General features: G+C 41.0%; 1 protein-coding gene across 2 annotated transcripts in view; it reads right to left on the reverse strand.

The window, feature by feature from the left end:
- The window catches only part of LOC136885288 (inter-alpha-trypsin inhibitor heavy chain H4), a 347,969-nt gene that overhangs the window by 63,485 nt on the left and 256,735 nt on the right, over positions 1–27,749 (reverse strand). For both annotated transcript variants that reach the window (XM_067157795.2, XM_068230407.1), the window contains exon 8: positions 6,683–6,806. In XM_067157795.2, the coding sequence (XP_067013896.2) occupies positions 6,683–6,806 (124 nt within the window). The remainder of the gene's footprint in view (positions 1–6,682; positions 6,807–27,749) is intronic.

Here is a 27,749-nt window from a genome sequence, read left to right on the forward strand (position 1 = left end):
TGCATTCCAGTCTCCCATCACAATTAGATTCTCGTCACCTTTTACATATTGTATTAAATCTTCTACCTCCGCATATATTCTTTCGATTTCTTCATCATCCGCTGAACTAGTAGGCATATAGACCTGCACTATTATGGTGGGCATTGGTTTGGTGTCTATCTTGACGACAATAATTCGTTCACTATGCTGGTCGTAGTACCTCACCCGCTGCCCTATTTTCTTATTCATTATTAAATCAACTCCTGCATTTCCCCTGTTTGATTTTGTGTTGATAATTCGGTAGTCGCCTGACCAAAAATCTTTTTCTTCCTACCAACGTACTTCACTTATACCAACTACATCTAACTTTAGCCTATCCATCTCCCTTTTCAGATTGTCTAACCTACCACAACGATTCGAACTTCTAACATTCCACGCTCCGACTCGCAGAATGTTAGTGTCCATCTTCCTGATGATCGCCCCCTCTCGTGTAGTCCCCACCCGGAGATCCGAATGGGGGACTAGTTTACCTCCGGTATATTTTACCCGGGAGGAAGCCATCATCAGTACATCATTCATACAGAGAGAGCTGCATGTACTCGGGAGGTAGTTATGGCTGTAGGTTCCCGTTGCTTTCAGCCGTGTAGCAGTATCAACACAGCTAAGCCATGTTGAGTACTATCACAAGGCCGCATCAGTCAATCATCTAGACTGCCGCCCTTGCAACTACCGAAAGGCTGCTACTCCCCTTTCGATGAACCATTCGTTAGTCTGGTCTCTCAACAGATACCCATCCGATATGGTTGCACCTGCGGCTCGCCTATCTGCATCTTTGGAGCACGCAAGTCTCCCCACCGCGGTAAGGTTACATGGTTCGCAGAGGAGGAAAAAACAGGTTAAATAAACAAAATAATAATAATAATAATAATAATAATCAAGGAAAAGGAAACATGATTCTCCTTGGACATACCATGAGTAAGAAGTTGGTATGTAAGTGATTACATACCAAATCCAGCTTATCCACTATAATCACACCATCATAACCACTATAATCTCTCCTCCAAAACATATTGACTAAAACTACTTTCTAATAATCAACTCCTCATTACTTTAGAAATAAATAAACACACTTCATTACCTATCAAATACTACCCCCGTCACCGTCAAATTCACTATACAGACACCTACTTCCAACTCCTCCCCATAAACACACTTCTTCGACAACCATGCCCTTAATTACTTGCTAAATTTACTTACTAATTTTATTATAGTTTTTGCTTCTTGTCACAATACTCTCATCATTTTTTTACTCCCCACAGGTTTCTTAAGCTTCTGCTCCTCCCTCTGCTCATATTTTGTTCGAGTCTCTCCCAGGTTGCCTCTGACTTAACCTTTTACCCTGCACTTCCCTTGCTTCACTGCTTTCATTTCTCTGCCTTTCCTCTTCACTGTTCATGATCACACTTTCACTATGCACCTCTCCCTGCCTTTCTTCATTCAACTCCCTGATTCCCTTGGTATCCTTATCACCTTGTCCGTCTTCTCCAACATTGCTGTGTATATCTGGCCTTTCAACCACTCTCTTCCCCATACTTATCTCCTTATCTTCTTCCTGTGTCATCTTTTCCTCCAGGTCTAGTAATTTGGTCACCGTCCAAATCCTTCTCCAGCAGCGATTTGTCACTGCAAGTTCCTTGTCCCCTGATAGAAGCTCCCAAACCTAGGTGTCTGGCCCGAATCAGATGCTTCTTAAGAATTTTGGCATTCCTGATCCCTTCACTTCCCATGTCTCTCCTGATCCATATTTTTTCCCTCTGTATATTACCCGCATTTCCCATCAGTACATCGGCCATCAACGTGGAAAACAGTTGCACTTTAATCGGCCTATGTCTTTTTACTTTCCCTATTCTCGCCACATCGTTTATGTCTACTTCACTGAAATTAATTTTCATTTTCCGCTGAATTAGGTCCACCACTTTATAAATTGTAAGCAGTTTGTACTCCCTCTTCTCCTCGGGCACACCATATATAAATAGGCATTTCTTTCTCTGATTTGGTATACAGATTTCCACTTCTGATTTCAGCTTCAGCGTTTCCTCTTCTAGTCTTCTTATTTTCTCACTTATTGATGCCACTTCTTTGGTGTTGTTTGTCACTTTGGCTGTTGTGTCATCTGCCTTCTCTCGAAACCATTTCTTCATTTTCTCGAACTACTTCATTTGCTCTTGAATCAAATTTTTAAGTTGCTCAAATGGGCACACTTCTTCAATCATCTCTTTTACAACTATTTTGATTAGCTCCACGTGTTCCCAACTCAAACTTCCGCTGGAGTTCGGCCCTGGGTTCAATTCAACTCCTCCGATCCATAACATAACTATACTCAGCGCCGCTGGCAGCATCATCTCTCCCTTCATTCCCAATACCATTCTACTTCCTCTTAATATCACTTCTCTTTTCTTTTTTCTCCCCAGCCATATTCCTATTACTGCCCTGTATTGTTCAACACCAATCATCTTCTTAAAATTCCTCACTTCTTTCTTACACTCCCCTCCGGCACTCCTCTCCTTCACTACCGGGACCGTCTACTCAACACGTCCTCGCTTGTCAAGCGCTTAGGTTATACTGTAATTATAAATGGTGAACCTGCTTTAGTCGTTTTCCTCGAAAAAGCTTCATCTAGATAATTGATATGATGACGTTTCGTCAGTGTCTACGCAATTCTAAGTGTGGAGTGATTTGGATGGAAGTGATTTTACAAGAATCTATGCTTACCTACGGGAACTGTCTTGCCAATTATAAAGATGTAATACTACCTCCGAAAGAATAACTTGATTGATAAATGTATACTCTTACACAGAGGAAATAGTGACTTGGAGGGATTAGCTGGGTTTGTAATACAGGGTTTTTACAATATCAACATCTTTCTATTCATGTTGTGGTTATCTGTTAACAAGAAAACTGAAGCTTGTCCATGTACGTTAAAATAAGAATAATTAGAGTCAATAGAGTTTTTGGACTCATGCTTCTCAATCTATCGCACTATTCTTCCATATTAGAAGTTAGTTAGTATAGGTAACTCAGAATATGAATGTTCAACAGGAGGATGGGATTGATATCATTCTAATGAACTTACCATATTTATAGGAAATAATACAGTTCGATTTGAAATTATACTTCCTCAAATAATGAAAATATGGAAGATAATTCAATAAATGAGATAGTTGATCCTAGTCTTGAAACAACATTTCAACATGTATAACTGTCTGGGTAATCAGAATATCGACGTGGCATACCAGCTAACCCTAAGAAGTGTTGGGGGAAGAATGTTAAATTTACCCCTACAAATATAGTTGTAAATTGAATTTTTAATCATTTAGGGTTTAATGTTAATCCTGAAAATAAAGGATATCATTGAATAAATCCAGCTATAATTGCAAATACTGCTCCTATAGGTAGAACATAGTGGAAATGGGCAACAACATAGTATGTATCATGTAAACTAACACCAATCGAGGAATTAGCTAATACTACTCCTGTTAATCCACCAATAGTGAAGAGGAAAACATATCCCAATACTCAAAGTAAGGCTGGACTGTAAGTTAATTGGGTTCCGTGTAGTGTGGCTAATCAAGTAAAAATTGTAATTCCTGTAGGAACAGCAATGATTATAGTGGCGGAGGTAAAATAATCTCGTGTGTCTACGTCTATTCCTATAGTAAACATATGGTGTGCTCATACAACAAATCCTAAAATACCAATTGCTATTATTGCATAAATTATACCTAGAGTACCAAAGACTATCCCAAATCCTGGAAGAATTAAAATATAAACTTCAGGGTGTCCAGTGTTTGAACGTTCCATCTCTAAGGTTACCATAATGGTGTAAGGTGCCGCTATGTCATATATCAACATATGTTTTAAGAGTTTCCAGAAAGGAAAGCTTAGCATCACCAGGGCCATTAATTGAGTTAGCATGATCATTTCGTGTGTACAAAACATTACAAACTGTCCACCACTTCAAAACTTAAGCCTGTTTTTATGTTTAGATTTTTATGTTTTCTCTACTTATTTAATGTATTCTATTTAGTAAAGTTAATAGAAGAATTGCACTTCTGTCTTATGTTTTCAAAACATATGCTTTCATAAGCTTAATAACTAATTTACTAAATTATCTCAAATGTAGAAGGTCAGTGGGTTGAGAATATAGTAAAGGACAGTATATAGTATAGAACAGTGAGGATTTGACCAGTTAAAATATATGGATCTTATACAGGTAGAGCTCCAATTCACGTTAGAAGGACAACGTTTCCTTTCAATTCAATATTTCACACGAAAAGTTGTCAAATCTTATCAAAGATAGTTCAGCATTGCTGAAGGTTAGACAAAATTTGAAAAGCTTTGTCAAGGTTTGATAGCATTTTGTTTCAACATGGAGGAAAGGCAAACAACAGTTGTGGGACATACAGTGGGACACATTCTTATAAAGAAGACAGCCCGCCTGGTGGCCATGATCGTTAAGGCGCTGAAGTCTAAGACGGTCTAACACCGAGGTTAGCCGGTTCGAGTCCCGTTGGTCGAAAAAATTTTCACCATCAGAATGTTGGCCGGCAGGGTAGGGGAGGTGGTGGTATACAATTTCTAATCACTAGATTGCGTGCCAAAAGCCTGGATTAAATTCCAAACCTCTCCGCAGTGCTCATATGGAGTGAGGGCATATGACGCTGTTGATGGTGATTCGTCCGTCGGACGGGGACGTTAAGCCTTGAGCAGACCCCTTGGTGCTATTCGACAGGAGTAGGCTATGTGCCGGCACCGGGTTTCACCCTCTCCCTACTATCATATATCACGTCATTCATTTCATCTCCCATTAACTCCTCTGATGAGGTTGACGTCAGGAAGGGCATCCGGTCATAAAAAACCGCCACGACAAATTCATCTCACCTCATACCCGACCCCGTAGGGAAACGGGACAAGGGTTGGACAAACAACATTCTTATAAAGAAGAGAAACGCACAATAAACCATAATTTACATGGGGAAATTAATGTGGTTATCTTCAACATCATTTTTGCAACGTATTTACTGCCATAACATCATTTGCATAGGTTATGTTATATTGCATTTACTCACATTAACTGAATAAACGTGTTAGCAATGCAACGGAAATTCATATCTCTTTGCATGAACCCTCATTAGGAATTCCATACTACTACTAATACTACTACCACTACTAATAATAATAATCATAATCATAATAAGTTCAGGGGTGAGCTCTCTGAGAGCTTTCCCATCCAGACAGGGGTCAAACAAGGAGATGGTCTCTCTAGCAGCCTCTTCAAATGTGTACTAGAGAAGATCATCAGGGAACGGACTGCCACATTGTCTTAAGAAACAGAACTGAAGCTCGGGTACAAGCACAACCACCTCAGTGTACCCTGTCTACCCTTTGCTGATGATCTCACCTTAGTAGCTAACAGCATGGAGGAGTCTACTCACCAACTACAGAATCTCTACTGTATTGTAGCAAAAACCGGCTTGAGGGTTAACCTACAGAAGATGGAGTTTATCGCTAACATAAAGCAAGCTCCTTCTACAATACCACTAGGAACAAATACAAAAAGTTCCTGCAGTCAAGTACTTAGGAGAATGGATCTCTGCAAGCGAGAGCGAAACACCGGTCATTGACACCAGGTTCACCAAGTTAGAGTGGGCCTATCATTCATGTAAAAGCATCTACACCTCCAAGAACCTAAAGCTGAAGCACTCAGTAGTAAGACCTCCTGTACTCTATGGCTCTGATTGTCTCTTGATGAGTCGAAAGTGCCCACTGAGGAAACTAGATCTTAAGAGAGGAAGATCTTGAGGAGGATACTATAAGAGAGGAGGGTGGCACCTATAGGATCAGGCACAACAACGAGCTCTACGAACATCAGGAAGATATAGTCACGTGTGTGAGGAAAAGGTGACTGACTTTCTACGGGCAATGAGCCGCCTGAAAACCAATTTTGCTCTAATTGTTTCCATTCCATTCTCTGACGTTTGCTCTCTGGTTTGAAATGTTGAACCCATGTTTCATCTCCAGTGATGATCCGTTTCACAAATGCTTCACCTTTATTAGCATGACGGTCCAGTAGGTGCTGACAGATTCTCACACGATTGCGCTTCTGCTCTTCATTGGGTTGTTTTGGATCCCATCTCGCACAGACTTTGTGAAAGTTTAGCCTGTTATACATGATTTCATATGCAGAACCATGGCTAATATACATCATCAAAAGTCACTCGCCTGTTATTCAGGATCATACTTGTTCAGTTACGGCTGCAGATGGACGCTCGGATCCTTCCTCATCCTTCACGCTCGTGCGACCCATTTTGAACTGTTCAATCCACTGGTAAACACTTCGCTGTGGCAAAACATTGTCCCCGTATTGTGCTGAGAATCTTTTATGGATTTCCGTTCCTCGTACACCCTCAGACCACAAACAAAACGGATTACGGAACACTGTTCTTCCTTGGTGCAAACAGAGAGTGGCAACAGCGCAAGCTGTACTGATCTCATAAATCTGAAACCTGCCACAAACATAGACAACGGTGCCATCTAGCGGCTGGTGAGCACACAACATCATAGAGCCAACCTAAAGATAATTAGAGCACAATTGCGGACACTTATTGACTTGCATACGTAGTAGTAACTGCACAATACTCACCTCCATCAACATTCAGTACGTTTATCATATTCTTGGCTGCCTCTCTATTCTCTATGGTAGCCGAAGCTATCGCCAACCTGTTTATGTTCGGGATATCGACAAGATCTCCTGACGTAGTCCACACCTGAAGAGGATAAACATTACAGCTTTCAGGGAAAGTTCACTGAAGAGAGAAATCAATACAATATAGTTCTCGGTACGTGACCCGATGCAAATAGATAAAACAGAGAGGACAAAACTATTTAAAAAGGAGGACAATGTGCTGAAAAAGGAGGAAACAAAAATCCTCATTGAGAGTCTAAATTTTGACTTATATATTCTAATTTTCACATACATAAACTACAATTCTTCATTTACTTATTATACAGTAAATTCTTTCAAAATTTTCACAAAGAAACTAATTGACATGCCTTGCTGGTACTGTTCTGAAGATTCAGTTACCTTCAGGAGTTTTGGCGTGTCTAACATACAAAATCCGCAGTTGTAGCCCTTCAGGCAAGCAACTCAATGTTGCAAACATCCTAGGGATATGAGCTACGAATTTTACGTAAATAAAATATAATAAATTATGAGAATATATTCTTTATTTATTCCTAAAAATTCCAGTCCTTTTCTTCATCATCTTGATCCGATCGATTAGATTAGCAGTTTGTATTTTTCTCCCCAAGACCGACTCCACTCCTCAGACCTTAATGCTACTCTCGATCGTTCAAAGATGGCGAATCGAGTAGCCGGAATTGTTGGAAATCTGGGTTTGTTTTGGTTTGTTGTTATCGTATGTAGTCTGTGTAATTTTATGAAAGTTGACGATAAATGTTAGTTTCATTGCAGTATATAAGTGTGCGAGTGTATTTACATGAGTCAGTGGACACATACGATCTGTAATTATACGCAGTAATGTGAGAATGTGCTTGTTTTGCTCATGTTTTTACCCATTAAAGAACATGAATGCACTAGGTGGACCAGGTTTTAATCTAACTATGGCAATGCCTCTCAACAACTATTCTTAATATTCCTACGGAATAGAACATTAAGATAGAAATGCATTAGGAATATACATCGTGATTATTTGGAAGCCCATGACAAAACTGTAGCGTGCATACATCATTTTTGAGAATAAGTCTGAGGTTAGGGAATACATTTCTATACTTCCAAACTATTCGTGTTCCTCGAAAAATATTAATTTAGATAGAATATAATTGATATTGTGATATTCCGTCAGTGTCTATGTGCTTCAAAGTGTCGAGTGATTTAGATGCAAGTTTATTTTACAATAATCTGTGTTTTGCCTGCGGAAATGTTTGGCTGGATGTTGGAGTATAGCAAAACTTATAAGTGTGACAGTCGGAGCAATCTGTATACTGTTACACAGAAGAAATAGTGACTTAGAGGGGCTATCTGGGTTTGTAATGTAGGGTTTTACACTACCAACACCTTCAGATTCATGCTTTGGTTACCTGTTATCAAGCAGAATACGCCGAACTGAACGTTTCATTACTAAGGTTACTATCATTGTGTGAAGTGCTGTTATGCCATATGTCAACATTATGTTAACATTACCAGGGCTGTTCATTGGGTTAACATAATCATTTCGGGTGTACTTGGGCTGAGTGACTCAGACGGTTAAGGCGCTGGCCTTCTGACCCCAAGTTGGCAGGTTCGATCCTGGCTCAGTCCGGTGGTATTTGAAGGTGCTCAAATATGTCAGCCTCGTGTCGGTAGATTTACTGGCATGAAAAAAAGTACTTCAGGACTAAATTTCGGCACTTCGACGTCTCCAAAAACCGTAACAAATGTAGTTAGTGGGACGTAAAGCCAATAACATTATTATTTCGGGTGTACTTCTTATTCGTTGGGTGCTGATTTTAAGAAATTGTCCACCACTTCAAAACTAAGGCAACAAATTATGTTTCACAGTTCTCACGAGAGCGAATAAATCGAGGAATTTCGTACCTTAATTTATTTTGAAACATTCAAAATGATGTTAGAAGTATCATTTTAACAGTTTTATCGTGTATTTTCATCTATCCAGCGAAGTGAAGTCTAAGAAAAAGCGTTAATTGACGAATTGAAATTTCTAAATAATCAGCTTGTTGGTCTACTACTACTAAACGTTTCCATTCCTCCCCTAAAGGGGGAGGCGGGCCTCTTAGACGGTGACGCCGTCTCTCAGGCCAGGAGATTTGTTACGGTGAAGATGTGCGGAGAAGGTGAGGGGGTGGGCGGCCGTGGCCTATACTAAGCACTGTCCCAGCATTCGCCTTAGGCAGGATAATAGAAAACCACGGAAAACCATTCTCAGGACAGCCGACGGGTGGGGCCAGGCGTGAAGTCCGGCGCTGTGCCTCAGGCCCGTCTCCCGAATGCAGAAACGTAGAGTCACGGTAGAGCCGTGGCCTCTTAAGGGACGAAACCCAAGGGCCGAAACCCACTCTGCATCCACCGACCTTGTTGGTCTCTTTTCTAGTAGAATATATGTGATTCTTGTTCGCGAAGCGTTTTTATACCTGTAAAAGTGATTTTCCCAGTGATGTTACATTTATCATGTTAATTTACCGCCGTTAATATAATATGTACGTGGTATTTTCGTGTTAGCCAATATCAGCAATCCGGCTACTTTGGCCGCCATGTTTCTTTTATATTACGGTCTGAGGATTGGAGTCGGTCTTGTTCTACCACTACGAACGCTAATCAGAGTCAATGGATTACTTCACTTAAGCACCACTATGAGCGCTAATGTGAGTCTACGCTGAGTTTCACTTAAGCCCTTATAATGACATTCGGTGTGGACATTTTTTCAAAAAAATGAATAAAAGAATATCAGGGGTATTGAAAAAAACCAGAAGAATTCAAGAAAGCAAGAATTGTGTAAATAAGTTAATTTGGCTAGGATTTTATTTAAAAAAAAGCGATTTAGGCTGTTTTTCCGGAACTGCATTTAGGTCGGATAATATTTGCGATTTTTTAAAGTTTGGTACAGATATCAAAGACTCACAATCTGAAACATTTCTGGATCCATATCCCTTCAACTTTCAGCACAACTGAGGAAAGTGCTTAATTTTACGTTTTCTGCAGTATGGGGACCAATACTTTGTGTGCTAAAAAACGCTTTCGTCATTAAAAGATACACATGTGAGTTCCTTTAGATCAGGGGTGGCCACTAACCTTCCTTCTGGGAGCCGCAAATTTAGGAGACAAAAAATTGGGAACATGTTTAGAAAATGATGTATAAAATGAAGACATGTTTTTCATTTTATAACAAATGAAGGAGCGTTTATTTTCTACACTACACAGAACATTATTTTTCAGGTTCACATCAAGGAACGAGATTTTATTGTTGAGAAGTGATTTTTCTGAGTGTTCATTTTTGCTGTTAGTTTTTTAATCTGCCTGATAATTGGTAAGCGCAGTTCGCACAATTTCACTTAAATGTTCATCAGTTCGTTCAGATCGATATGTAGATTTAATGAATTTAATCGTTGAGTACAGTGATTCACACACATAAGTAGTCCCAAAGATTGAGATTAGTCTTTTGCACACTGTTTTGTTAGTGCGTATTTTTCTTCTGGAACATTCTTCCAAATTTCTATGGTAGAAGTGCCACTTCGGTTGAGTCCTTTTAATCCTTCGTCCTCTTGCAGTTCTTGTAGCTCCAACTCTACAGCTGCTGTATCCTTTGTTATTGGTGATGAAACAGGACAGCCATCGCTCACAACATCAACAGAAAAAGGATTTTCCAGGAATGATCTCAAATCATTAAATCTGCCCTTGTTTTCTTCAGCAAGGCCAGACATTTTACTCATGTAATCTTCACTTTCCATCTGAACGTCAGGAAGGCTTTCAGGAATTTTCTTCAAACATTTGAAGTGAGAAAATGTTTTAGTCTGAAGGTTTTTCCCAAAAAGCTTCAACCTGCTATGAAAGCCAAATGCAGTCTGGGCCAATTCAGAAATATCTTTACAAGGAAGATATTGATTTTGAGCGGGAGAGTGAGTCAGTGATCCAGTGTCGTGAGGTGAAGCCAGTCGCGTTCACGTATAGGCAGTAGCGAGTGTCGATACTGTACTGACGTGAACGCGACTGGCTTCATTATCGACACTCGCTACTGCTTATACGTGAACGCGACTGGCTTCACCTCACGACACTGGCTCACTGACACACTCTCCCGCCCAAAGCACTACCAAATGGAAGGCGCCGGAACTATCTTCACCTCCCATGTCTTACCACTGACCTACAGCGCTAATAACGTTAAGCCGCACACCACTGCTACTGACTGACGCCAGCCGCGAGATGTCGTTAGATTCCATTAATTATATCATTTAATTTAAATCAGAGGTTGGTTTCAAGAGCCGCACAAGACTGACTCAAGAGCCGCATGCGGCCCGCGAGCCTCGTTGTGGCCAGCCCTGCTTTAGATTATACTGAAGCATTTAAGAGTATATTCACAGAATCTACTTTTAAACGGTTCTTATTATCAGTCCATTGCACTTATGTCAATGAAAATAGTCTTTCTACCTTTGCATTGTGCCCTGGTATACAAGAAAGGTAAGTCAACTGACTTATGTGAATTGAAATACTTTGCCCATTACTGACTACAAGGTAACTTGTTAAGTTCAGGGTCCTTACTGCGCTCGTTCAGGAATTGTTTGAAATTGCAGAAATGATCAAAATATTTCACATTAGTTTGAGAACATTTAGACTTAGTTTGCAAATACAGAATACAATTTTCATCATCATAATAATCAACATTATTTTCCAAAGCCATCCATTTAAAACAGGTTTTGTTCATATCCAGGTTATCTCCAGTCGCTTGTCACATTGTCACACATCAACATAGCAGTGCTCTGACGGGGTATTGTTGACAGAGAAGCATGCAGTATACACAGTGGTAAATACAGGACGCGCAACTTTTAGTGATACCTCGGCTACTTAGTGCTGAATTGGTAGACGTCGGTTATCTTCGAGATTTGTATTTGGCAACCTTTGAAACACAAACTTATGAATCGATTATGCATCGCCGTGGGAGTGGTGGGACATCTGGCGTACAGTTTACGTACTAGTACTGTTGTTGCCACGGCCGACTGGATCCCTCGCTGCCCTCCTTATACCGGCCTCGGATATCCTCAGATTACTCCTGCATCTGTGCCTTTTCACCTTATTTCAGAAGGTGATGGAGCCTCCGTGGCTCAGGCGGCAGCGCGCCGGCCTCTCACCGCTGGGTTCTGTGGTTCAAATCCCGGTCACTCCATTGAGATTTGTGCTGGACAAAGCGGAGGCGGGACAAGTTTTTCTTCGAATACTCCGGTTTTCCCTGTCATATTTCATTCCATCAACACTCTCGAATATCATTTCATTTTATCTGTCATTCATTAATTATTGCCCCGGAGGAGTGGGACAGGCTTCGACAGCTGCCACAATTCCTATCCTCGCTGCTAGATGGGGCTTCATTCATTCCATTCCAGACCCGGTCGAATGACTGGAAACAGGCTGAGGATTTTTTTTTTTCCAGAAAGTGATTAAAGCCGTGGAGGATAGTGGATTCCTTGTGATAAGAATAGTAACGGACAATCACATTTTGGACAACCTCAGATATCCAGACGATAATATTCCAATCAAACTAGAAACAGGAAATCAGATCCTAATATGCGGGTACTAGGTTCGTGTTGTTGAAGAGAGGATGGAGTGTGACATTTGTGTCAGCAACATCTCAATGCCTAGACACCGCTAAATGGAATTGATTATAGTAGTATAATTGGATGGTTCTGCGGCCACCCCCACCTCAGGCTCCCAGAGGCCACCTCCACCTCCACCTCAGCCAGAGGCCTCCCAGATGCCTCCCAGATGCCTCCTCCACCTCCACCTCAGCCAGAGGCCTCCCAGAGGTCTCCTCCACCTCCCGCGGGAAATTTGAATTTGTAAACAAAGCCACGTGCTTTTTGACAGCTGTCATCGACAACAACGCATCGCTAACCTCAGTACTGCCATCTTGACGGGCCTAAACCTCAGTAGTGCCAACTTAACCTAACTAGCGCGAGGTAAACAAAGCCACGTGCTTTTTGACAGCCACGTGCTTTTTGACAGATTTGTAAACAAAGCCACGTGCTTTTTGACAGCTCTCATCAACAACAACGCATCGCAAACCTCAGTACTACCATCTTGACGGGCCTAAACTTTAGTGGTACCAACTTAACCTAACTAGCATGAGGTAAACAAAGCCACGTGTTTTTTTTTTGACAGCCACGTGCTTTTTGACAGATTTGTAAACAAAGCCACGTGCTTTTTGACAGCTCTCATCAACAACAACGCATCGCAAACCTCAGTACTACCATCTTGACGGGCCTAAACCTTAGTGGTACCAACTTAACCTAACTAGCATGAGGTAAACAAAGCCACGTGTTTTTTTGACAGCCACGTGCTTTTCGACAGATTTGTAAACAAAGCCACGTGCTTTTTGACAGCTGTCATCGACAACAACGCATCGCTAACCCCAGTACTGCTATCTTGACGGGCCTAAACCTCAGTAGTACCAACTTAACCTAACTAGCGCGAGATAAACAAAGCCACGTGCTTTTTGACAGCCACGTGCTTTTTTGACAGCTGTCATCCGCCATCTTTAAACTACAGAGCACCGTGCTGCCCTCTTTCGTCACCTGTCATCGGCAGTGCTGCCATCTTGACGGGCCTAAACCTTAGTGCTACCAACTTAACCTCACTAGCTCGAGATAAACAAATCCACGTGCTTTTTGACAGCTACGTGCTTTTTTGATAGCTGTCATCCGCCATCTTTAATCTATAGAGCACAGTGCTGCCCCCTTTAGCTACTTACCTTTGAAATGTGGTGGCGGATAATTTGAAAAATGCTTTTCGACAAGCAGCCATCTTTAATCCAGAGAGAACAGTGCTGCCCTCTATGTGGTGGCGGCAAATTGAAAAATTCCACATGCTCTTGTTTGAAAACAAACTCACGTGCTTTTTTGACAGCTGTCATCTGCCATCTTTAATCTATAGAGCACAGTGCTGCCCTCTTTAGTTTGAAATGTGGTGGTGGTAAATTCCACGTGCTCTTATTTGGAAACAAAGCCACGTGCAGCTGTCATCCGCCATCTTTAATCAACAGAGCACTGTGCTACTATCATGCGGGCAATTTCATCACCTGTCATCCGCCATCTTTAATCCACAGAACACCGTGCTGCCCTCTTTATGGCTACTACCTTAAGCACGTAGTAGCGGACAATTTGAAAAGTTCTGTTAGCTATCATCCGCCATCTTTAATCAAGAGAGCACCGTGCTGCCATCTTTAGCTAGATACCTTTGAAATGTGGTGGCGGCAAATTGAAAAATTCCACGTGCTCTTGTTTGGAAACAAACTCACGTGCTTTTTCGACAGCTACCATCCGCCATCTTTAATCAACAGAGCATAGTGCTGCCCTCTTTAGTTTGAAATGTGATGGCGGCAAATTCCACGTGCTCTTGTTTGGTAAACATAGCCATGTGCTTTTTTGACAGCTGTCATCCGCCATCTTTAATACAGAGAGCACCGTGCTGCCCTCTTTATCGTAGTAGATGTAAATTCGTCACCTGTCATCCGCGGTGCTGCCATCTTTAGCTAGATACCTTTGAAAAGTGATGGCGGATAATTTAAAAAGAAAAATTCTACAGCAGCCCTCTCTCGACGCTAATTGCATAAGATGGTGGCTATACATGACTCCTTAAGGTATGTATTAACGTTCGAAATCGCCTTTTTCGCCCAAAAATGCCATTTTAATTTTTTCACTGGAAACGAAAGCTTGAAGTCTCTACTTCAAAATGAGATATAATTCATACATACATTCCAACTGTAAGTATCCGAAAATAAGATTTAAATAGCCACGTGCGTGCGTGATAAGGGGCGTGGCTGCAGTGTCCTGCTTACATGTAAACATCTTGTCAGATTTTCTTATTCAAATTTACCTATTTGGTGTGACATGCCTCCTGAGTACATAGTTCATAGTTCTGACTAACAGATGTCAATACTTGTATATTCCAAAGACTTTTATTCCATTGATAGGCAACGGATATAAACAAATCTTCCTTGTGGCCAAGTGGTCTTTCATATTGTGACCAAAGAGTTTGTTTCTCTGTGAGAGTGTGTATAAAATGGGTTCTAAAAGCCAATGTAGAGCAAAGAAAAAGAGAAAATTTCATGGAAACGGACATAGCATGGTGAATGTCAGTGTTACTTGTGCTATCAGTATAAATAGTGAGACGGAAGGTAGGCCTAATGTAAGGGAATCATTTGCTAGTGATTCTCAGTCCAAACTTTCATCTGTAAATATTGAATCTGATAGTGTTAGTGACATTTACAATACCATTATTGACATAGAGTGCTTTACACGTATATTATTTGCATTAGCTTTCCCTAGTTGCTTCATCTGTAATACAGTTTTTGTAAAAAAACCTAGAAATTCTGAGATTTGGTTAGTGAATGTCCCTTGCATTGTTTTGCAGCAACTGTGATTATGAATTCCCCAACTGACAGGAGCACTCACCGATAAGATGCAAAATTATTTGAAATTGCTTTACGTTCCAACACAAGCGGTATTCACGTCATGTCAAATGGCATATGGGCCACATTGTACCATTTGACAGCAACAAAGGACCGTCCCACCCACCATTGGTGTCCTGTAGGAACTGACAGCTTGTGCTCATATCAGTGAGCTAAAGCAAATAATGAGATAGAACAGTTTTAATTCAAACCAGGCCTGTCCTTTGGCATTCTTCAAGCAGTGAAGCCTATATATGAGCGACTCACTGACCCAGAAATGCTAAGTCCTTGCATGGATTGACTCAAAATAATGAGTCATTCAATACCATGGTATGGAGAAGGTGTCCTAAGGAGACATAAATGTGGGGCTTGATACCTTAAAATTAGGAGTGATAGATGCTGTTTGCCATTTCAACTGGGAGAACGGAGTGGAAATAGAAATACTGAATAAGATGGGAATTGCTCCTGGCAAGTACACATCATCTGGTGTACTTGAAGCTGATGCAGTACCATTACACAAAGGTGCAAATCAAAGTACTGCAGAACAAAAGCAGAGGAGGCAGTACTTGAGAGGCAGAAGAAAACTAAAAGAAAACAATAAATTTCTAAAAGAGGGTCCAACCAATGGAGCTGGCAAGTTTCTAGGTGCCCAAATAAGTGGGTTATGTTCATAACTTAGTCCTAGAACTTCAGTGCTGTTTTTCTTGAATGTAATTTTTTGCACACCTTCCCACATTTCAAATAAATTTAAATATCCTTAAAACTGAGATAGAAAATTCAATGATAGATTAAATTAAAGCTAATGAATGTGGGAATGTTGTAAACTAGTACTTTGTTAATATTGTGAATATTGTTATTGTTTTTATTATTTTTATAGCCATTGTAACACGGGTGATTAATTATTTTTAAACTTTTGTCAAAAATTATGTCTAGCTCACTTTCTGTTTTTGATAAATAGAAGATCCTAGTTCACAACATTCTATGAATGAAATACTTCAACTTGGTGAAAACAATTTCAAGATTATAACATTTTTGGAAATTTTATGACATTTTGAAAATTTATGTGTTTTTTTCATTAAACTAATTTTTTGGGTGAAGATAAGGCACAAAATTTTGATTGCATTATACAAAACTGTTAGTTTAATATTTTTTGTTTTATGGTACGAAACTCAAAAAAATCGGTTAAGAATTTTGGATTTTCCTTCGAAACGTTAAAACATACCTTAAGGGTGCTTACGCAAGATGGCTGCTATACACAGGTTCTTATGAGACGCCCTTGGGATGCTTGCGCAAGATGGCAGTTATACATGGCTCCTTATGAGGGATGCTTGCGCAAGATAGCGGCTGATCTTATGGGACGGCTTAAGGGTCCTTGGACAAGATGGCTTGAGACGCCCTAAGGATGCTTGCGCAAGATGGCGGACACAAGATGGCAGCTATACATAACTCCTTATGAGACGCTTTAAGGGTGCTTGCGCAAGATAGTTGCTACTCTTAGCTTAGAGGCTAACGTGTCGTGCTAGTTCGATTCATTAAATTTAGGGCTTAAATGCAAAATGTTAAATATATCGAAAACGGTGCACCGTAGAGCAAAACGGACAAAATTTTTCTGCCTAATACGTAGGTTCGCAGTATGAGGAACAAGAAAATCATAGTCTAATGATGGGATCAACGGTTCGGTTCCTACTTAGGCCCTTTGGCATTTGCTCTGTTTTAGCTTGTATTGAAGCGAGTCTTCGTAACATGATCAGGTCTAGCTATGGTAGAGAGTATAACGTACCGTGCAGGTTCGATTCATTAAATTTGGAGGCTTAAATGCAAAATGTTAAATATCTCGAAAACGATGCATCGTAGAGTAAAACGGACAAAATTTTTCCGCCTAATACGTAGGTTCGTAGTATCAGGAACAAGAAAAAACATAGTCTAATGATGAGATCAACGGTTCGATTCCTACTTAAGCCCTTTGGCATTCGCAGCTATCTATTTCTACAAGATGGTGGCTGCTCTTATGAGAAACAAGATGCCTTGAGACGTCCTAGGGATGCTTACGCAAGATGGCAGACACACAATGGTGACTATACATAGCTCCTTATGAGACGGCCTAGGGGTGCTCGCACAAGATGGCGGCTACTCTTATGAAGAAAGCTAGCTTAGAGGCTACTGCGCAAGATAACAGCTGCTGTTATGCATGTGGTGGAGGGCAATTTGAAATTCTATGTGCTTAATCAACAGAGCACCCTGCTGCTCTCTTTAGCTGAAATGTGGTGGTGGATAATTTGAAAAATTCTTTTGACAGCTATCACCTTTAAAAACAATGGCGACTATACATAGGCTGTTAAGGTCTTATCATTCTCCTCCTCCTCCTCCTCCTCCTCCTCCTTCTCTACCTCCTCCTCCGCCTCTTATGTCAAGGCATAGCTTTATATCGAACAAGTTTAAACCTGCATCGCGAAGGCAAGCGTGTGCAGCGATAACATTATTGTGCATGTTTAGACTTTCGAAACATAAGAAGAGTAGAATCAAACGCTGTACTCGATACGACATGTGATCAGAACATTGATTGATGCGTTCAGAAAAACAAAATAAGTGATCAAGACTAGAATCGAACAATGTACTCAATACATCATGTGTTTAGAATATGTCAGGGGATACGCTTGTTCTAAGAAGATCAGATTGAAACATAACAAGACTAGAATAGAACACTGTAATCGATGTTGTTAACTTCAACATGTGATCAGAACATTGATTGATGTGTTCAGAACACAAAATAAGTGATCATGACTAGAATCGAACACTGTACTCGATACAACATGTGATCAGAACATTGATCGATGTGTTCAGAACACGAAATAAGTGATCAAGACTAGAATCGAACACTGTACTCAATACAACATGTGTTTAGAACATGTTAGGGGGTACCCTTGTTCTAAGAAGATCAGAATGAAACATAACAAGACTAGAATCGAACACTGTAATCGATGTTGTTAACCTCAACATATGATCAGAACATTGTTTGATGTGTTCAGAGCAAAAGTACAATTTTGATGATTTGCTTAGTGTAAAATCAAAAACTATGGAAACACACTGTGCACATATCGCGTAGCTAACTCGCTCAGTAAGCAATATTGCAAAACTACAACTTCAATGATTTGCATAGTGTAAAAATCAAAAACACACTGTACCCATACTGCGCAGCTAACTCGCTCGGTAAACGATATAGCCAAAGTATAACTTCAAATTATTTACCTTCCATCATTCGTCTTGTGTGTAAAAATCAGTCGAACAAGTTATCGCATAAACATGGCTGAAAAAAATCGTGATAGGGTATGGAACCCAGGGGTTACATCTTATCAGAAGGGCAAAAAGGATGAAAGGACTCTTCCTCCTCCTTACCGCACATTCCTTGAAGGGCTAATTGGCTGAAGGGCTAATGGGCTAAAGGGCTAAAGGGCTAATGGGCTAAAGGGCTAATAGGCTAAAGGGCTAAAGGAGCAACAACCTCGTCGATCGCTATCAGCAAGAACGCTTGTACTTTGTTAATTGTAGAAAATTAATCTTTATTTGTAAATGGTTTCATGTTCAGAACAAGGAATGGAAAATCCCCGAGGTGCGATGAGTTACGTTTTTCGAACTAGTGTTTGGAACACTGAACTTTTCAAGATGATAGCAGAGAGTTTAGCAATGTTCTGTTGTTGGATTTTAAATTCCGCGCTACAACATGCATAAGGTGGTAGCCTTGAGGTTTACCGCCGTAAAGATGGCAAGAGTGAGGTTAACAATGTTCTGTTGTTGGATTTTAAATTCCGCGCTACAACATGCATAAGGTGGTAGCCTTGAGGTTTACCGCCGTAAAGATGGCAAGAGTGAGGTTAACAATGTTCTGCTGTTGGATTTTAAATTCCGCGCTATAACATGCATAAGGTGGCAGCCTTGAGGTTTACCGCCGTAAAGATGGCAGCAGTGAGGTTAGCGACGCTCTATTGTCCTTCAAAGTGAGGTTAGGGTTCGTCAAGAAGACAGCTGTCAAAAAAGCACGTGGCTATGTTTACCAAACAAGAGCACGTGGTCGTGACGTCACGGTCACGTAGTATGTTGCCTCAGCATGTAAAGTTCAATGTCTACACCTACTTAGTTAACACTCTGCTATGTTCACAAGATTTTTTACACATAACTATTCTTTATGCTTTAAGTTCATGCACATAGGCTATGCTAAGATAGCAGTACAAACACATGCGAACTTTGTACATTCTAATGGAATAAGTTTAGTACTCTGTGCATCATGGATACATGATGTGTGCACGCATTTAATCTTGACTATACGTAATGCTGCTGCTTTGTTTACAAGATTTTTATACATTGCTATTCTTTATGCTTTAAGTTCGTGCACGCACAAGCGATACTCGTACGCTCTAGCAGGAGAAGTTTAGTACGATATTCGATACATACATTATCGATAGGTGATGTGTACGCGCTTTAGAACATAGCTCATCTTTATGCTTTAAGTTCGTGCACAGGGGTTTGGGATACACAAAAGCGATTGCTACATGCTCTAGCGGAAGAAGTCTAGTACGATAGTCGATGCATGTAAAATCGATAGGTTATGCTAAGATAGCAGCACACTTACATGATTTTAGCACAATCTAGTGGAAAATGTTTAGTATGATAGTCGTTTCGTGCAAAATCATTAGGTAATGTGTAAACGCTTTGAAACAAGGCTATTCTTTGTACTTTAAGTTCATGTGTATGAGTTATGCTAAGATAGCAGCACAACCTAGCGGAAGAAGTTTTGTACGAGAGTCGATACATGCAAAGTCGATAGGTAATGTGTACACGCTTTGAAACATGGCTATTCTTTGTACCTTAAAGTCATACGTATAGGTTATGCTAAGATAGCAGCACAATCTGGCGGAAGAAGTTCAGGGTGATCTGTACACGCTTTGAAACAGGGCTATTCTTTGTACTTTAAGTTCATGCGTCTTAGTTATGCTTGCGATAGTCGATGCATGTAAAATCGATAGGTTATGCTAAGATAGCAGCACACTTACACGATTTTAGCACAATCTAGTGGAAGAAGTTTAGTACGAGAGTCGATGCTTGCAAAATCATTAGGTAATGTGTACACGCTTTGAAACAAGGCTATTCTTTGTACTTTAAGTTCATGCGTCTTAGTTATGCTAAGATAGCAGCACAATCTACCTGAAGAAGTTTTGCACGAGAGTCGATACATGCAAAATCGATAGTTGATGCGTACACGCTTTAAAACATGACTATTCATTGTACTTTAAGTTCATGGGTATAGGTTATGCTAAGATAGCAGCACAATCTAGCGGAAGAAATTTAGTACGAGATTCGATGAATGCAAAATCAATAAGTAATGTGTACACGCTTTGAAACATGGCTATTCTTCGTACTTTAAGTTCATGTGTATAAGTTATGCTAAGATAGCAGCACAACCTAGCGGAAGAAGTTTAGTACGATATTTGTTGCATGCAAAGTCGATAGGTAAAGTGTACACGCTTTGAAACATGGCTATTCTTTGTACCTTAAGGTCATGCGTATAGGTTACGCTAAGATAGCAGCACAATCTAGCGGAAGAAGTTTAGTACGAGAGTCGATGCTTGCAAAATCGATAGGTAATGTGTACACGTTTTGAGACATAGCTCTTCTTTGTTCTTTAAGTTCATGCGTCTTAGTTATGCTGAGATAGCAGCACAATCTACCTGCAGAACTTTAGTACGAGAGTCGATACATGCAAATTCGATAGTTGATGTGTACACGCTTTGAAACATGACTATTCATTATACTTTAAGTTCATGGGTATAGGTTATGCTAAGATAGCAGCAAAATCTAGCGGAAGAAATTTAGTACGATATTTGTTGCATGCAAAGTCGATAGGTAATGTGTACACGCTTTGAAACATGGCTATTCTTTGTACCTTAAGGTCACGCGTATAGGTTATGCTAAGATAGCAGCACAATCTAGCGGAAGAAGTTTAGTACGAGAGTCGATGTGTGCAAAATCGATAGGTGATGTGTACACGCTTTGAAACATGGCTATTCATTGTACTTTAATTTTATGGGTATAGGTTATGCTAAGATAGCAGCACGATCTAGCGGATGAAGTTTAGTTCGATGGTCGATGCATGTAAAATCGATAGGTCATGTGTACACGCTTTGAAACATAGCAATTCATACTGCTGCTCTGTTCCCAAGACTTTTAAGCATAGCTAACCCTAATACTGCTCTTAACGACGTCGAGCTAAGGATTGATTACGTGACCGTGACGTCACGACCACGTGCTCTTGTTTGGTAAACATAGCCACGTGCTTTTTTGACAGCTGTCTTCTTGACGAACCCTAACCTCACTTTGAAGGACAATAGAGCGTCGCTAACCTCACTGCTGCCATCTTTACGGCGGTAAACCTCAAGGCTACCACCTTATGCATGTTGTAGCGCGGAATTTAAAATCCAACAACAGAACATTGTTAACCTCACTCTTGCCATCTTTACGGCGGTAAACCTCAAGGCTACCACCTTATGCATGTTGTAGCGCGGAATTTAAAATCCAACAACAGAACATTGCTAAACTCTCTGCTATCATCTTGAAAAGTTCAGTGTTCCAAACACTAGTTCGAAAAACGTAACTCATCGCACCTCGGGGATTTTCCATTCCTTGTTCTGAACATGAAACCATTTACAAATAAAGATTAATTTTCTACACTTAACAAAGTACAAGCGTTCTTGCTGATAGCGATCGACGAGGTTGTTGCTCCTTTAGCCCTTTAGCCTATTAGCCCTTTAGCCCATTAGCCCTTTAGCCCTTTAGCCCATTAGCCCTTCAGCCAATTAGCCCTTCAAGGAATGTGCGGTAAGGAGGAGGAAGAGTCCTTTCATCCTTTTTGCCCTTCTGATAAGATGTAACCCCTGGGTTCCATACCCTATCACGATTTTTTTTCAGCCATGTTTATGCGATAACTTGTTCGACTGATTTTTACACACAAGACGAATGATGGAAGGTAAATAATTTGAAGTTATACTTTGGCTATATCGTTTACCGAGCGAGTTAGCTGCGCAGTATGGGTACAGTGTGTTTTTGATTTTTACACTATGCAAATCATTGAAGTTGTAGTTTTGCAATATTGCTTACTGAGCGAGTTAGCTACGCGATATGTGCACAGTGTGTTTCCATAGTTTTTGATTTTACACTAAGCAAATCATCAAAATTGTACTTTTGCTCTGAACACATCAAACAATGTTCTGATCATATGTTGAGGTTAACAACATCGATTACAGTGTTCGATTCTAGTCTTGTTATGTTTCATTCTGATCTTCTTAGAACAAGGGTACCCCCTAACATGTTCTAAACACATGTTGTATTGAGTACAGTGTTCGATTCTAGTCTTGATCACTTATTTCGTGTTCTGAACACATCGATCAATGTTCTGATCACATGTTGTATCGAGTACAGTGTTCGATTCTAGTCATGATCACTTATTTTGTGTTCTGAACACATCAATCAATGTTCTGATCACATGTTGAAGTTAACAACATCGATTACAGTGTTCTATTCTAGTCTTGTTATGTTTCAATCTGATCTTCTTAGAACAAGCGTATCCCCTGACATATTCTAAACACATGATGTATTGAGTACATTGTTCGATTCTAGTCTTGATCACTTATTTTGTTTTTCTGAACGCATCAATCAATGTTCTGATCACATGTCGTATCGAGTACAGCGTTTGATTCTACTCTTCTTATGTTTCGAAAGTCTAAACATGCACAATAATGTTATCGCTGCACACGCTTGCCTTCGCGATGCAGGTTTAAACTTGTTCGATATAAAGCTATGCCTTGACATAAGAGGCGGAGGAGGAGGTAGAGAAGGAGGAGGAGGAGGAGGAGGAGGAGGAGAATGATAAGACCTTAACAGCCTATGTATAGTCGCCATTGTTTTTAAAGGTGATAGCTGTCAAAAGAATTTTTCAAATTATCCACCACCACATTTCAGCTAAAGAGAGCAGCAGGGTGCTCTGTTGATTAAGCACATAGAATTTCAAATTGCCCTCCACCACATGCATAACAGCAGCTGTTATCTTGCGCAGTAGCCTCTAAGCTAGCTTTCTTCATAAGAGTAGCCGCCATCTTGTGCGAGCACCCCTAGGCCGTCTCATAAGGAGCTATGTATAGTCACCATTGTGTGTCTGCCATCTTGCGTAAGCATCCCTAGGACGTCTCAAGGCATCTTGTTTCTCATAAGAGCAGCCACCATCTTGTAGAAATAGATAGCTGCGAATGCCAAAGGGCTTAAGTAGGAATCGAACCGTTGATCTCATCATTAGACTATGTTTTTTCTTGTTCCTGATACTACGAACCTACGTATTAGGCGGAAAAATTTTGTCCGTTTTGCTCTACGATGCATCGTTTTCGAGATATTTAACATTTTGCATTTAAGCCTCCAAATTTAATGAATCGAACCTGCACGGTACGTTATACTCTCTACCATAGCTAGACCTGATCATGTTACGAAGACTCGCTTCAATACAAGCTAAAACAGAGCAAATGCCAAAGGGCCTAAGTAGGAACCGAACCGTTGGTCCCATCATTAGACTATGATTTTCTTGTTCCTCATACTGCGAACCTACGTATTAGGCAGAAAAATTTTGTCCGTTTTGCTCTACGGTGCACCGTTTTCGATATATTTAACATTTTGCATTTAAGCCCTAAATTTAATGAATCGAACTAGCACGACACGTTAGCCTCTAAGCTAAGAGTAGCAACTATCTTGCGCAAGCACCCTTAAAGCGTCTCATAAGGAGTTATGTATAGCTGCCATCTTGTGTCCGCCATCTTGCGCAAGCATCCTTAGGGCGTCTCAAGCCATCTTGTCCAAGGACCCTTAAGCCGTCCCATAAGATCAGCCGCTATCTTGCGCAAGCATCCCTCATAAGGAGCCATGTATAACTGCCATCTTGCGCAAGCATCCCAAGGGCGTCTCATAAGAACCTGTGTATAGCAGCCATCTTGCGTAAGCACCCTTAAGGAGTCATGTATAGCCAGCATCTTATGCAATTAGCGTCGAGAGAGGGCTGCTGTAGAATTTTTCTTTTTAAATTATCCGCCACCACTTTTCAAAGGTATCTAGCTAAAGATGGCAGCACCGCGGATGACAGGTGACGAATTTACATCTACTACGATAAAGAGGGCAGCACGGTGCTCTCTGTATTAAAGATGGCGGATGACAGCTGTCAAAAAAGCACATGGCTATGTTTACCAAACAAGAGCACGTGGAATTTGCCGCCATCACATTTCAAACTAAAGAGGGCAGCACTATGCTCTGTTGATTAAAGATGGCGGATGGTAGCTGTCGAAAAAGCACGTGAGTTTGTTTCCAAACAAGAGCACGTGGAATTTTTCAATTTGCCGCCACCACATTTCAAAGGTATCTAGCTAAAGATGGCAGCACGGTGCTCTCTTGATTAAAGATGGCGGATGATAGCTAACAGAACTTTTCAAATTGTCCGCTACTACGTGCTTAAGGTAGTAGCCATAAAGAGGGCAGCACGGTGTTCTGTGGATTAAAGATGGCGGATGACAGGTGATGAAATTGCCCGCATGATAGTAGCACAGTGCTCTGTTGATTAAAGATGGCGGATGACAGCTGCACGTGGCTTTGTTTCCAAACAAGAGCACGTGGAATTTACCACCACCACATTTCAAACTAAAGAGGGCAGCACTGTGCTCTATAGATTAAAGATGGCAGATGACAGCTGTCAAAAAAGCACGTGAGTTTGTTTTCAAACAAGAGCATGTGGAATTTTTCAATTTACCGCCACCACATAGAGGGCAGCACTGTTCTCTCTGGATTAAAGATGGCTGCTTGTCGAAAAGCATTTTTCAAATTATCCGCCACCACATTTCAAAGGTAAGTAGCTAAAGAGGGCAGCACTGTGCTCTATAGATTAAAGATGGCGGATGACAGCTATCAAAAAAGCACGTAGCTGTCAAAAAGCACGTGGATTTGTTTATCTCGAGCTAGTGAGGTTAAGTTGGTAGCACTAAGGTTTAGGCCCGTCAAGATGGCAGCACTGCCGATGACAGGTGACGAAAGAGGGCAGCACGGTGCTCTGTAGTTTAAAGATGGCGGATGACAGCTGTCAAAAAAGCACGTGGCTGTCAAAAAGCACGTGGCTTTGTTTATCTCGCGCTAGTTAGGTTAAGTTGGTACTACTGAGGTTTAGGCCCGTCAAGATAGCAGTACTGGGGTTAGCGATGCGTTGTTGTCGATGACAGCTGTCAAAAAGCACGTGGCTTTGTTTACAAATCTGTCGAAAAGCACGTGGCTGTCAAAAAAACACGTGGCTTTGTTTACCTCATGCTAGTTAGGTTAAGTTGGTACCACTAAGGTTTAGGCCCGTCAAGATGGTAGTACTGAGGTTTGCGATGCGTTGTTGTTGATGAGAGCTGTCAAAAAGCACGTGGCTTTGTTTACAAATCTGTCAAAAAGCACGTGGCTGTCAAAAGAAAACACGTGGCTTTGTTTACCTCATGCTAGTTAGGTTAAGTTGGTACCACTAAGGTTTAGGCCCGTCAAGATGGTAGTACTGAGGTTTGCGATGCGTTGTTGTTGATGAGAGCTGTCAAAAAGCACATGGCTTTGTTTACAAATCTGTCAAAAAGCACGTGGCTGTCAAAAAGCACGTGGCTTTGTTTACCTCGCGCTAGTTAGGTTAAGTTGGCACTACTGAGGTTTAGGCCCGTCAAGATGGCAGTACTGAGGTTAGCGATGCGTTGTTGTCGATGACAGCTGTCAAAAAGCACGTGGCTTTGTTTACAAATTCAAATTTCCCGCGGGAGGTGGAGGAGACCTCTGGGAGGCCTCTGGCTGAGGTGGAGGTGGAGGAGGCATCTGGGAGGCCTCTGGCTGAGGTGGAGGTGGAGGTGGCCTCTGGGAGCCTGAGGTGGAGGTGGCCGCAGAACCATCCAATTATACTACTGATTATGCATCAGGACACGGGAGGAGTTTGATACCCAAAACCTTGTTTTGTTGCTCTGGTCAAGCATCTGCAGGAGTTCGTTTACGCTGCTGTGCTCTACTGTCGAAGTCCTTCGAACGTACGAGCGTAATACGAGGACTTGCGACGTCTTTCCTTTCAGAATATCGGGCGAGTTGGCCGTGCAGTTAGGAGCGTGCAGCTGTGAGCTTGCATCCGGGAGATAGTGGGTTCGAACCCCACTGTCGGCAGCCCCGAAGATGGTTTTCCGTGGTTTCTCATTTTCAACCAGAGCAAATGCTGGGGCTGTACCTTAATTAAGGCCACGGCCGCTTCTTTCCCATTCCTAGGCCTTTCCTATCCCATCGTCGCCATAAGACCTGTCTGTGTCAGTGCGACGTAAAACAAATAGAAAAAAAAACCCTTTCCGAATGTGTTTTGTACAGTGTGAGGTCAAAGAACATCAGCAAACTGTTAGTTATATTATCCTAACCAAGTTCGTAAGACCTCTATTATGGTATTTGATATTGCGTTGGCAAGAACACAAAAAGTACGGTACCACTCCAAGCCTTCGTCCAGGAAAATCTTTAAATTGTGCATGAAGAGGCCTACTGCGACTTCATACAGGTAATGTTGCCGGTATTTAATATTACTGATGTAATTTACCAGCTTCAATGAAAATATGACCAGACTGCATGGTGTTTTGTAGGCTGTCGTCATTAGAATAAGTTTAGAACATTGTGCGTCTATGTCTGCCATCTAGCGGAGAAATTTTGTCGCAGCGTAGTCACAAAAAGGCTCGCATAGAGCAGGCAGTATAGGAGGATCGAGACGGCGGTGAGCCCAGCATAAAGCTGTAATTGGAAAGTTTCACCGTAATGCCGCTGGAGCGCTGGCCTACTACCCACTCACAGGAAGCTGTATACCGCAATTTGCCGCATTTCCAGTTTTATTTATATGGTTTTGCTGTCGTAAATGTTGGCAATGTGTTCGCAATGAGGTGCTTGTTGGCTTGATATTGAGATCTGATAGTTATGCATTAGTGAGTTTATTTTTTATTGTGTAGTGTAGTAATATTTTTAAAAAAATTGTGTTTACAAATCTTGGAATTTGTGACCTTCTTGTGCACCTTTTCTTACGGTACTTCAGACAGAAATGTTATGGAAACAAGAACAAAGTGATTTCTCAGTGTAACTTCGTCCTGAACAAGGATTTTAATTTATGCGCTAATTCGTTTTTTAATAGTGTGGTGATTTGCTTTTCTTTAACTTTGTTAGGAAATATTCGAATATACTGTATATTGCTGTGTGCCTTTTTTGTATTCCAAACAGGAAGAAAAGAGCAAAGGGACACCGTCATTTCACGAATTCTCTGTAGACCAGGACAAAACTACGGAGTGGCTAAAAGCAGGTAGCACTCTCATCTTAGTTTTCCGCTTCTATTTCGGGCATTTACCTTCGTTCTTTCTTTCTTTCTTTCTTTCTTTCTTTCTTTCTTTCTTTCTTTCTTACTCTGTTTACTCTTCGGATTGGCTTTTCTCTCGGACTCATTGA

Source organism: Anabrus simplex, chromosome 14 (genome assembly GCF_040414725.1).
Source record: "Anabrus simplex isolate iqAnaSimp1 chromosome 14, ASM4041472v1, whole genome shotgun sequence".
Classification (NCBI taxonomy): domain Eukaryota; kingdom Metazoa; phylum Arthropoda; class Insecta; order Orthoptera; family Tettigoniidae; genus Anabrus; species Anabrus simplex.